General features: G+C 58.9%; 1 protein-coding gene across 1 annotated transcript in view; it reads left to right on the top strand.

Moving 5' to 3' along the window:
- Nucleotides 1–2,581: 2,581 nt before the first annotated feature.
- Nucleotides 2,582–12,301, top strand: part of LOC308143204 (centrosomal protein of 170 kDa protein B-like) — a gene marked incomplete at both ends in the record, with an annotated part of 10,999 nt that continues 1,279 nt past the window's right edge. Inside the window, 55 exon segments of the mRNA XM_080513944.1 lie at nt 2,582–2,653; nt 2,655–2,687; nt 3,100–3,189; nt 3,760–3,816; nt 3,818–3,851; nt 4,004–4,074; nt 4,199–4,304; nt 5,432–5,505; nt 5,895–5,952; nt 5,955–6,112; nt 6,114–6,221; nt 6,224–6,311; nt 6,397–6,434; nt 6,436–6,474; nt 6,476–6,570; nt 6,692–6,972; nt 7,055–7,329; nt 7,331–7,404; nt 7,406–7,491; nt 7,494–7,537; nt 7,540–7,667; nt 7,712–7,784; nt 7,787–7,817; nt 7,820–7,845; nt 7,963–7,996; nt 8,126–8,136; nt 8,258–8,343; nt 8,585–8,699; nt 8,701–8,733; nt 8,735–8,755; nt 8,757–8,792; nt 8,794–9,045; nt 9,047–9,241; nt 9,243–9,413; nt 9,416–9,478; nt 9,480–9,550; nt 9,552–9,579; nt 9,581–9,598; nt 9,600–9,794; nt 9,796–9,960; nt 9,962–10,015; nt 10,018–10,081; nt 10,084–10,163; nt 10,165–10,190; nt 10,192–10,253; nt 10,336–10,376; nt 10,382–10,575; nt 10,676–10,808; nt 10,810–10,815; nt 11,511–11,556; nt 11,559–11,629; nt 11,749–11,769; nt 11,775–11,810; nt 11,812–11,837; nt 12,227–12,278. Of these exon segments, the coding sequence (XP_080370070.1) occupies nt 2,582–2,653; nt 2,655–2,687; nt 3,100–3,189; nt 3,760–3,816; nt 3,818–3,851; nt 4,004–4,074; nt 4,199–4,304; nt 5,432–5,505; nt 5,895–5,952; nt 5,955–6,112; nt 6,114–6,221; nt 6,224–6,311; nt 6,397–6,434; nt 6,436–6,474; nt 6,476–6,570; nt 6,692–6,972; nt 7,055–7,329; nt 7,331–7,404; nt 7,406–7,491; nt 7,494–7,537; nt 7,540–7,667; nt 7,712–7,784; nt 7,787–7,817; nt 7,820–7,845; nt 7,963–7,996; nt 8,126–8,136; nt 8,258–8,343; nt 8,585–8,699; nt 8,701–8,733; nt 8,735–8,755; nt 8,757–8,792; nt 8,794–9,045; nt 9,047–9,241; nt 9,243–9,413; nt 9,416–9,478; nt 9,480–9,550; nt 9,552–9,579; nt 9,581–9,598; nt 9,600–9,794; nt 9,796–9,960; nt 9,962–10,015; nt 10,018–10,081; nt 10,084–10,163; nt 10,165–10,190; nt 10,192–10,253; nt 10,336–10,376; nt 10,382–10,575; nt 10,676–10,808; nt 10,810–10,815; nt 11,511–11,556; nt 11,559–11,629; nt 11,749–11,769; nt 11,775–11,810; nt 11,812–11,837; nt 12,227–12,278 (4,545 nt within the window).

Below are 12,301 nucleotides of genomic sequence, written 5' to 3'. Positions count from 1 at the left end.
ATGAAAATTTCATGTAATTCATGTGAGTAGTTTTTTTGCAAAAGTTGGTCAAATACATACAAACAATACCTAAAAAATAATTAAATATACGTAACTTGGTTGGCGGCGGTGACGGGAGACCTGGTCGTCAGGAACCACCTACGATCCAGAAGATAAAGGAAACAGGAAATAGAAACAGACGACGTTTCTACTGACGAGACAAAGGAAACAATAAATGCGTAATAAAACTAATTGACAGAAATAAAAGCGGCTGCAGAACGTTCTCCATGCTTCAGGAGGAGTTGATGGTGGAACTCCAGACTTCCTTCAACTGGACTGGAGGAAAACACAACAAAATAAAACAAAACAAAATCCTCCCAAAAGCAGGAATATATGAAATAAAAGGTTAATGTCGATATGAAACATGGATTATAAAGTCTATTATCTGTAAATGACTGAACCTTCCGAACAGATCGTGTAGATGAGGATCTACCCCCCCCCCCCCCCCCCCCACACACACACACACACTGTGCTGCTTGAGCCTTTTAAGATATAGCAGGTTATTACGACACAATGACGTCACGCCCAAACACACACACGCTCTCGTTCACTTTATTCTGAAAGAAACGGGTTTTTGTTTTTTTTGTGTGTAAATGTTTTTATTTTAAATTGTGAGCCTCGCTCTTCGCCCCGCCCCCTCGCCTCGCGCGTGATGACGTAGCGGCTGGTGCGTCAGGAGGACGCGAGGCAGCAGCAGCGGCAGCATCAGGACCAGCATCAGGACCAGGTCCCGCATCCGGACCAGGACCCGCATCAGGGCCGCCTCGAGGCTCGGTCCGAGGAGGAGGAGGAGGAAGAGGAGGAGGAAGAGGAGGAGGAGAGGAGGAGGAAGAGGAGGAGCGGCCGCAGCAGCAGTGGAGGTAACCGGAGCAGGCAGGGCGTGGAGGAGGTGGAGGAGCACCGGGGGAGGAGGGGGAGGGGGGAGGAGGGAGGAGGAGGAGGAGGAGGAGGAGGGGGGGGGGGGGGGGGCAGGGCCGCGGCGGCAGCTCCTGACACCCGAGGAAAGATCCGCTGTGTGTGTGTGCGTGTGCGCGCGCGCGTGTGTGTGTTGCTTTCAGGTGAGGATGATGATGTCATCAGGTCGTCTCCTACAGGTTGACACGGCTCACGTGACACGCCGCCGTCGCGTCCGCAGATTCGGCATTAACGTTGCCTAAAGCTGCAGCGATGATGCAGGTGTAGCATTAGCAGATTTAGCATTCACATTAGCAGGTACCTGCTAGTGTTAATGCTAAATTCTTCTTGCAATGAAATGACAATAAAAGATGCAGCATTAGCGGTTGTAGCATTAGCAGATGTACAATTTCCCATGATGCATTTGGTAAAACAATTGAGGAAATGTGTTCTTGCATATTTGTAATTCTTGTTCGTCCCAGAGCTGGAAAGTACTACTGGAAGAGGACGGTGTCTCCCAGCATGCTCTGGGGGTGTGTCTCATGAGGACGGTGTCTCCCAGCATGCTCTGGGGTGTGTCTCACGAGGACGGTGTCTCCCAGCATGCTCTGGGGTGTGTCTCATGAGGACGGTGTCTCCCAGCATGCTCTGGGGTGTGTCTCATGAGGAACGGTGTCTCCCAGCATGCTCTGGGGTGTGTCTCACGAGGGACGGTGTGTCTCCCAGCATGCTCTGGGGTGTGTCTCATGAGGACGGTTGTCTCCCAGCATGCTCTGGGGTGTGTCTCCATGAGGACGGTGTCTCCCAGCATGCTCTGGGGTGTGTCTCACGAGGACGGTGTCTCCCAGCATGCTCTGGGGTTTGTCTCATGAGGACGGTGTCTCACAGCATGCTCTGGGGTTTGTCTCATGAGGACGGTGTCTCATGAGGACGGTGTCTCCCAGCATGCTCTGGGGTGTGTCTCACGAGGACGGTGTCTCCCAGCATGCTCTGGGGTGTGTCTCATGGAGGACGGTGTCTCCCAGCATGCTCTGGGGTTTCTCATGAGGACAGTGTCTCATGAGGACGGTGTCTCCCAGCATGCTCTGGGGTGTTCTCACGAGGACGGTGTCTCCCAGCATGCTCTGGGGTTTCTCATGAGGACAGTGTCTCATGAGGACGGTGTCTCCCAGCATGCTCCTGGGGTGTGTCTCACGAGGACGGTGTCTCCCAGCATGCTCTGGGGTTTTCTCATGAGGACAGTGTCTCATGAGGACGGTGTCTCCCAGCATGCTCTGGGGTGTGTCATGAGGACGGTTGTCTCCCGAGCATGCTCTGGGGTGTGTCTCATGAGGACGGTGTCTCCCAGCGTGCTCTAGGGTGTGTCTCATGAGGATGGTGTCTCATGAGGACGGTGTCTCCCAGCATGCTCTGGGGTGTGTCTCATGAGGACGGTGTCTCCCAGCGTGCTCTGGGGTGTGGTCTCACGAGGATGGTGTCTCATGAGGACGGTGTCTCCCAGCATGCTCTGGGGGTGTGTCTCACGAGGACGGTGTCTCATGAGGACGGTGTCTCCCAGCATGCTCTGGGGTGTGTCTCACGAGGACGGTGTCTCATGAGGACGGTGTCCTCCCAGCATGCTCTGGGGTTTGTCCCTGCAGGTGTGAAGATGAGTGTGACGTCGTGGTTCCTGGTCAGCAGCTCAGGGACTCGACATCGACTCCCCAGGGAGATGATCTTTGGTGGGCCGGGAGGACTGTGAGCTCATGCTGCAGGTGAGGGGGGGGGGCATGCTGCAGGTGAGGGGGGGGGGGCATGCTGCAGGTGAAGGAGGGGGGGCATGCTGCAGGTGAGGGGGGGGGGCATGCTGCAGGTGAGGGGGGCATGCTGCAGGTGAGGGGGGGGCAAGCTGCAGGTGAAGGGGGGGGCATGCTGCAGGTGAGGGGGGGGGGGCATGCTGCAGGTGAGGGGGGGCATGCTGCAGGTGAGGGGGGGGGCATTCTGCAGGTGAGGGGGGGGCATGCTGCAGGTGAGGGGGGGGGGGCATTCTGCAGGTGAGGGGGGGGCATGCTGCAGGTGAGGGAGTCTTTGATGTATTTTCATAGAGCAAGTTAATACACAATACTGACATAGAAACTGTGTGTGTGTGTGTGTGTGTGTGGGGGGGGGGGGGGGGGGGGGCTACAGTCTCGCAGTGTAGACAAACAACACGCTGTCATCAATTACAACACAACAACGGATGAACATCTGGTGAAAGACCTGGGCAGCCTGAACGGGGTGAGTACTACACAATACTACACACAAATACACACTATTCCCAGAAAGCTAACAGTGTAATTATTTGCTTTGCAAATATGGCCTCTCTCTCTCTCCCTCTCTCCCTCTCTCTCTGTCTCTCTCTCTCTCTCTCTCTGTCTCTCTCTCTCTCTCTCTCTCCCTCTCTCCCTCTCTCTCTGTCTCTCTCTCTCTCTCTCTCTCTCTGTCTCTCTCTCTGTCTCTGTCTCCCTCCCTCTCTCTCTCTCTCTCTCTCTCTCTCTCTCTCTCTCTCTCTCTCTCTCTCTCTCTGTCTCTGTGTCTCTCTCTCTCTCTCTCTGTCGCTCTCTCTCTCTCTCTCTCTCTCTCTCCCTCCCTCCCTCCCTCCCTCCCTCTCTCTCTCTCTCTCTCTCTCTCTCTCTCTCTCTCTCTCTCTCTCTGTCTCTCTGTCTCTGTGTCTCTGTGTCTCTCTCTCTCTCTCTCTCTGTCGCTCTCTCTCTCTCTCTCTCTCTCTCTCTCTCTCTCTCCCTCCCTCCCTCCCTCCCTCCCTCCCTCCCTCTCTCTCTCTCTCTCTCTCTCTCTCTCTCTCTGCAGACGTTTGTAAACGACCTGAGGATTCCTGATCAAACCTACATCACCCTGAAACTGTCCTGATATCATTCGCTTTGGATACGATATCCTTCACTGTGTGTGTGTGTGTGTGTGTGTGTGTGTGTGTGTGTGTGTGTGTGTGTGTGTGTGTGTGTGTGTGTGTGTGTGTGTGTGTGTGTGTGTGTGTGTGTGTGGTGTGTGTGTGTGTGTGTGTGTGTGTGTGGTGTGTGTGTGTTATTTTCCTGAGCGTCACCTTCAAATTCTCACGTTTACGTTCTGGAGAAAAGTCAACACAAAGTTCCAGAAGAAGCTTTAAAGGTCAGTGAGTCCATGAAGCTGTGGACTTGTACTTGTACTAGCAGTCCTGCTTGTACTAGCAGTCCGACTTGTACTAGCAGTCCTATTGTACTTGTAGTACCAGTGATGCTCTGTGATGTTGCAGCATGAGAAGTACAGCAGTCAACTGCAGATGAACCTGAAAGCTTCAGAGAAGAACGAGTTGGAAGAACGAGCGCAGAGTACGAAGAGGTCAAGGTACAACCACCCACGTCAACAACACCGTCAACACTGTCAACAACACCGTCAACACCACCGTCAACACCGTCAACAACACCGTCAACAACAACACCGTCAACACACCGTCAGCACCACCGTCAACACCGTCAACACCACCGTCAGCACCACCGTCAACACCGTCAACACCACCGTCCAACACCACCGTCAGCACCACCGTCAACACTGTCAACACCACCGTCAGCACCACCGTCAACACCACCGTCAACACCGTCAACACCACCGTCAACAACACCGTCAACACCACCGTCAGCACCACACCGTCAACAACACCGTCAACACCGTCAACAACACCGTCAACAACACCGTCGTCAACACCGTCATCAACACCGTCAACAACCCGTCAGCACCACCGTCAACACCGTCAACAACACCGTCAACACCACGTCAACAACACCGTCAACACCACCGTCAGCACCACCGTCAACACCACCGTCAACACCACCGTCAGCACCACCGTCAACACCACCGTCAACAACACCGTCAACACCCACCGTCAGCACCACCGTCAACACCGTCAACAACACCATCAACACCGTCAACAACACCGTCCCGTCAACACCGTCAACAACACCGTCAACACCGTCAGCACCACCGTCAACAACACCGTCGTCAACACCGTCAACAACACCGTCAACACCGTCGTCAACACCGTCGTCAACACCGTCAACACCACCGTCAACAACACCGTCAACACCGTCAACAACACCGTCAACAACACTGTCAACACCGTCAGTCAACAACACCGTCAACAACACCGTCAACACCACCTTCAACAACACCGTCAACAACACTGTCAACACCACCTTCAACAACACCATCAACACCGCTTGTCAACACCACCCGTCAACACCACCGTCAACAACACTGTCAACACCACCGTCGACACTGTCAACAACACCGTCAACACCACCTTCAACAACACCGTCAACAACACTGTCATCAACAACACCGTCAACACCCCCCGTCAACAACACCGTCAACAACAGTCATCAACATCATCAACAACACTGTCAACAACACCGTCAACAAAGCCGTCAACAACACCGTCATCAACAACAGCTGGAGCTGACTCACGTTGTTGTTGTTGTTTGTCCCCCAGAGGCGCCGCTCAGCCGCCCCACGCCGCTGTACGGCCAGCCGTCCTGGTGGGGAGAGGAGGATTATGGGAGTAAAGTCCATGATGGTGACGACCCCGGTAAAACACCGTCAGACTATCGGACTTCAGATGGTCTGTTTAGTTATTTAGTGAGTTAGCAGTTAGCTAGTTAGCAGTACAATCAGTAGTTCATTAGTGGAAAGATTTAAAATATACAGTAGTTAGCGCTTTGGTTAGCTTGTAGTTAGCTCGACTGTTTGCGGTGTAAGTAGCGGTGTTAGTAAGTTTTCGAACGATTTAGCTAGCAGTGTAACTAGCTATGGTAGCATTGTAGCTGTGGTTGTTGTCATGGTGTTTCCCTGGTTCCGTCAGACGTCCAGAAAGACGGCCTGGATCTTGGACGGGTCCCACGGTCCCGGCCTCGGTCCGACTCCCAGCCCGCAGACCGTACTTCCCGTCGTACCAGCGCGAGCCCAGCTACTTCGAGATCCCCACCAAGGACCTCCATCAGCACACGGGCGCCGCGAGCCGCAGCTCCACGAGATCCCCACCAAGGGACACGGACGCCCCGCCGGACCCGCCCCCTCCCCCCACCCCCCACCCCCGCCCGTCGTCCAGAGCCACGCCTCCTTCACCATCGAGTTCGACGACTGCACGCCCGGCAAGATCAAGATCAAGGACCACAGTCACCAAGTTCTCCACACGCCAGAGGAAGAGCTCCGCCCGCACGCGGCCGGCGCCCGCCGAGCTGATGTCCGCCGAGTGCAAAGTGGCCGATTGGCTGGTGCACAGCCGAGCGTCAGCATGATGAAGCGGCGCCCGCCGTGCGACGACACCTACAGCACGAAGAGCGACCTCGCCGTGAACCTCAAGACCCTGAAAGGTCAGAGAGCAGGTGACGTACCGTCGGTCCCGTGGTCGTCCTCGCCCGGGGGGTCTCTTCATCTCCCTCCCCCTCCTCTCACCAGGTCACCGGCACGACGACGGAACGCAGAGCGACTCCGAAGGACCCGCTGGTCAAGGGCAAGAGGAAGTCCCACCACTCCGGGCCAATCAGAGCGGGCCACACAGCAGGCCTCGCCGGGGGCCACCGAGCACCTCCCCCAGCAGGCGACCCCGGGGGGTACGGAACACCTTGCCCGGCAAGCCTCACCGGGGGGCCAGCAGATTTCGCCAGAGGCCCACCAAGCCTCGCCGGCGGGCCAACAGGCCTTGCCAGGGGGCTACCAGGCCTTACCGGCGGGGCCAAAATGGTCTTGCCAGGGGGGCCACCAGGCCCTCGCCGGGGGGCCACCAGGCCTCTCCAGGGGGCTACCAGGCCTCTCCGGGGGGCTACCAGGCCTCGCCGGCGGGCCAAAAGGCCTTGCCAGGGGGCCCACCAGGCCTCTCCTGGGGCTACCAGGCCTCGCCGGCAGCCCACCAGGCCTCCGCCGCTGGGCCACTCAAGCCTCTCCAGGGGGCCTCCAAGCTCTCTCCGGGGGGCCACCAGGCCTCTCCAGGGGGCTACCAGGCCTCGCCGGCGGCCCACCAGGCCTCGCCGCTGGGCCCACCAAGCCTCTCCGGGGGGCCACCAAGCCTCTCCAGGGGGCCTCCAAGCCTCTCCGGGGGGCCACCAGGCCTCTCCAGGGGGCCACCCAGGCCTTGCCGCTGGGGCCACCAGGCCTCTCCGGGGGGCCACCAGGCCTCGCAGGTCGCCCCACCCACACCTCGCCCAGCAGGCCTTCATCATCGAGTTCTTCGACGACAACCCACGCAAGAAGCGCTCCCAGTCTTTCACGCACAACTCCGCCAACGCCGACTCGTACTCCGCCCTCAAGGCCAAGCTGGAGCGGCGCAAAGGCGCGGCGAGCGGCCGGCGTCGGTGCTACGGACACGTCCCGGCCACCCAGCAGGTGACGGTGCCCACTGAAGAGTCACGGCGCCCCCCAGAGGTCGAGCTCTCTGAAGCGGGAGAAGACGGAGGCGGGAGGCGGAGGTCGCCTCGCGCCCCTCGCCCGCCGTGGCCGTCAGACCCTTCGGCAGCGTGGGGAAGAAGTCCAAGCTAGCGCAAGAGTTCGCCTCCCGAGTTTCCTGAAGGACTCGTGCCACACAGACCCCCCCCCCACCCCGCCACCAGGGACAGGACGTCACCTCCGCCCATGTCGGCGCCACCCGTCATGGAGTCGCCACCTTACGCCCGGGCCCCACCCCAACAGGAACCCCTTGCTGTTTCTGCAGTTTTGCTACCCCGCCCCCTCCCGTTACAGCCCCCGCCCCCACCCTGTTCCACCATGATGCCCCCAGGCCCCCCGAAAGACCTTGCAGAGGACGGCGAGGAACCGAAGAGGATGACAGTTTGAGCGACGCGGGGACGTACACACCATCGATACCGAGGGTCCGGACCGGGAGGTGAGGAGGCACGCAACATGATCGACCAGGTGGGGGGGAGGGGGGTGCCAACATGAACAGCTATATGGGGGGGGGTGTCTCAATATGATTGACCAGGTGGGGGGGGCCACCTGTCTTTTCACGGCTCTTTGTTGCCCCCCTGGCAGGTCTTTGGGGTCCTGGACTCTCCGGAGTACGGAGGTAGTTGGTCCCGTGTGCCGACCTGTGATTGGTGAAGGTGAGGATGAGGCTCCGCCTCCAAACCGCTGATATGGACCCTCTGCAGGACTTTAGGGCAGGAGTCCTCTGCTGCTCCCCCCTGCCCCCCAGGCCCCATCCAGGTAAACCTTCACCGTCTCCTCCTCACCACCCTCTTCCCCCCCTTACTCCACCCTCCACCTCCATCTCCACCCCCCCCCCCCCTTTGCCCCGCCTCTGCTCCTTCACTGCCTCTGTTCCCAGGTTCTGACTGAGCCGGTCCCGACGGACCCCAAGTGGGTTTCAAGATGGACGAGTCTGGCAGACCACTACGGCGGTCCGGAGTCCGGGTCCGCCCTCGGGGGGAGCGCCTAGAAGGTCTGTCACCACACCCCACACCGTAGTCCAGAATCCACGTCCTCACAGAACCCGTTCTATAGTCTACTCCTCCTCCTCCTCCTCCTCCTCCTCCTCCTCCTCCTCTCTAATTAAAACCTTGGTTTGCCAGACCTTCACCTCCAGAGCCTTTCGGCCTGCACCTTCAGCCACGAGGGCCTCGGAGCCAGACTGGATCCCGGGTCCATGGACCAGGAGACTCCTTCCTCAGGTTCCACCCGAGAAGCTGGACTCTGTGGTCCCCAGCATCCAAATCCGCCACGAGACTTACCAAGTCCAGGACCCACTGGGCAGGGCCCGGGGCCCGGCGCCCCCCCCAGGACTCTGGCCAGTGCCTGTCGGTTCCAGGACGACGTGGACCCGGACGAGCCTGAGCGACGCCAGCCGGTCCGACGAGACCCCAAGTTCAGGAGAAGACCCAGATGATCCGGGGCTCGCGATGCCCCTACTTCAAACTTTCCCCTGCCGCCAAGTCCACTTCCTTCTACATCGGGTCTGAAGATCACCCGGGTAAACCTGAGCTGGCTCAGAGTCCAGGACGGACGGAGAGGACCCGAGACCCTCCGGCCAAAACTCCGCCCACCACCATCCTGATCCGACACCTGAATGGTCCTGAACAGCGCAGGGCCGGAGTCAAACCCAACAGTTCCGCCCCACAACCTGCAAACCCAGGACCAGGACTCTGTCCCCACCAAAGACAGCTGCGCGTCCTCTCTGGTCCGGCAGGAGAGCTTCACCAAAGACCGGTCCTGTGACTCCGTCCAGATGAAGAAGCTGCCCCACATCTCCAGCCACCCGTCCTTACGAGACTTGGAGCAGAGGCGGGACCGCATGGTGGACCCGCCCACCTTCCCTTCTGGAGGCTGAGGCGAGACCTCCTCAGGACCCCCCTCCAGTCTGCTGCGACTCGCCGGTACTAGAAAGGCCGGCGGTGGACAAGGGACCCTTCCTCTCGACCCCGATGCAGACCACCGCCACTTGCGGCGCCAGGAAGTCCGGCTCATCAAGCCACGTGGACGATTCCTCTGTCCGGCGAGCTCGGACGTGGACACGGCAAGTACCGTGAGCCAAGTGAGCAGCAAGAACATTCCCGGTCAGCTCCGCCGCCAAGACCCGCCCCCCCGGCGGCCTGCCAAAGGGCCGCTCGTCCTCCGGGCCGGCCCCCGGACAAGGGCCGGCAGATCAGCGCCCCGCGAGCGTCTCTCCGAGAAAACGGCGGAACCAGACGCCCTCCGACGCACCCGGCAGGGCGGAGACCGTCAAACGGCTCCAGATGCGGCGGAGCACCGGTAACCGTGGTTCTCTGGACCTCAGTGAGGGTCCGCAGGGCTCCGGGTCACCCTGGACCGAAGCCACATCCTCCGATCAAGAACTGTCCCGTCCGTCCAACCGCGGTAAGAAAGCCCCGGTCCCCCCCCCAGAGAGAAGACAATGGAAAGGCCGGCCAAGGCGGCCGCCGCACGCAGGTCTTGACGCGGTCCAACAGCCTGTCGGCGCCGCGGCCGACCCGGGCCTCCATGCTGCGCCGGGCCCGCCTGGGCGAGGCATCGGACAACGAAGGTACGGAGACGGGACCGCGGCTCCCAGAACTCCGACCACGCAGCCGCGCCTCTCAAGGTGTCGGCGGGACGGCCAGGAAGCTGTCCCGCCTCGACATCCTGGCCATGCCCAGGAAGAGGACCGGCTCCTTCACGGGCCCGGTGATACCGAGGCGTCCGGCCGGCTCACCCCGCGCGGCGCCGAGTCCGGCGGCGCCACCAGGAAGACATCGGCCGTGTGACGCCCGGCAGGCGGCGGCAGCCCGGGTTCCGGGGGAAACAACAACTGACCCGCACCCGGTCCAGCGGGTCCAAATACCTCAGTGGTGAGTTCTGCTCCGGTTCTAGGTCCCAAAACCTTGACCAATCCCGTCCTGGTTCCTCGGGTTCACACTCTTGTCTCTTCAGGTTCTCGTCACAGACAGAAAGGATCCGACTTGTCCTCGTCATCAGAGAAGACTACCACACCGCTTCCAGCACATCCAAAACCAAGCGCCCTCCCAACCCGGCCGCCCCCGGCCAGGGGACCCGCCCCCACCGCAGCGCCGCCAGAACCAAGTCCGTGTCTGTGGAGACGGAGGAGGACGAGGACCAGACCGACACTGACCCATACCAGAACTGGTCCACTCACAGTGCTGAGATTGCCAAGTAAGCTAACCCCCCCCCCCCCCACCCCAACCCACCAAACACCCCCACCCCCCCCACACTCCGCCCCCGTCTCAGTGGTCAACCTGTGTCTCCTCTTCAGACTCAGCCAGGACCTCGCCAAAGACCTCGCCATCCTTGCCAAGGAGATCCACGATGTGGCCGGTGACGGCGACTCACCCGGCTCGCTGCCCAACACCCCCACCTCCCCCCCCGCCTCCACCATGTCTGCCATGGGAGGAGGTGAGCTGTTACCCTGACACCCCCCCCCCCGATCCTCATAACCCCCCGCGACCTGCCTGATATGCTCTGTAGAAGAGATGCTGAGTCAAGTTTTTCCAGATGCTGAGTCATGTTTGTGGAGATAGTGAGTCATGGTTTGTGGAGATAGTGTGTCATGGTTTGTGGAGATACTGAGCCATAGTTTTGAGATGCTGAGTCATGGTTTGTGGAGATGCTGAGTCATGGTTTGTGGAGATACTGAGCCATAGTTTTTGAGATGCTGAGTCATGGTTTGTGGAGATACTGAGTCATGGCTTGTGAGATGCTGAGTCATGGTTTGTGGAGATGCTGAGTCATGGTTTGTGAGATACTGAGCCATAGTTTTTGAGATGCTGAGTCATGGTTTGTGGAGATACAGAGTCATGGCTTGTGGAGATGCTGAGTCATGGTTTGTGAGATGCTGAGTCATGGTTTGTGGAGATACTGAGCCATAGTTTTTGAGATGCTGAGTCATGGTTTGTGGAGATACTGAGCCATAGTTTTTGAGATGCTGAGTCCATGGTTTGTGGAGATGCTGAGTCATGCTTGTGGAGATGCTGAGTCATGGTTTGTGGAGATGCTCAGCCATGGTTTGTGGAGATGCTGAGTCATGGTTTGTGGAGATGCTGAGTCATGGTTTGTGGAGACGCTGAGTCGTGCTTCGTGGTGTCTTGCAGCTGGTCCAGCGGGTCCCTGAAGCCAGCTTAACATTCCAGAAGGTTCCACTGCTGCCGTCTCACATCTGGACCAGAACATGAACAAGCCGGACGACCAACGACCCCGAGACGACCCCCAGGTCTCAAACCCTCACCACACACACACACACACACACACACACACACACACCACACACCACACACACACACACACACACTGATAGAGCCCCCCCTCCTCCTCTTCCTCTCTCTTCCTCAGGTCTTCCTGGACAACCAGATGTTGAACCGGTGTCACAGCTGTCTCAGGCCATCAGACAGAACAACGGAGCAGCTGGCCCAGAACATCAAGTGAGTAAAGTAACCGGAGTTTAACCTGAATTAAACCAGAGGTTGTTGTTTACAGCAGGTTGTTGTTGTTTACAGGGGTTCTCTTCCAGAACCGTCCTGAACTTTGGGACGAGGTCGACGCCAAGATGAGAGCAGGAAATGAAGCCCCGCCGATGAAGACCTCAAATCAGGTCAGTTGTCCGGCCAGGGGGCGTGGCCTCACCTGGTGTGTGTCTTTTGAGGGGGGCTGGCCTCACCTGGTGTGTGTCTTTTGAGGGGTGTGGCCTCACCTGGTGTATGTCTTTGAGGGGGCGTGGCCTCACCTGGTGTGTCTTTGAGGGGACGTGGCCTCACCCGGTGTGTGTGTGTGTGTTTGAGGGGGCGTGCCTAACCTCTGGCCTGTGTTGCAGGAGGTGCGTCCATCCTCCAGAGAGCTTCGCCGTGTCCAGTGGCAGCTGGAAGGTAAGTCCAGGGTCTAGTACAGG

Source organism: Blennius ocellaris (assembly GCF_963422515.1).
Source record: "Blennius ocellaris genome assembly, chromosome: 18".
Lineage (NCBI taxonomy): Eukaryota > Metazoa > Chordata > Actinopteri > Blenniiformes > Blenniidae > Blennius > Blennius ocellaris.
Note: the sequence above shows the minus strand (reverse complement) of the source record. Positions and strands in the feature narration are given on the sequence as shown.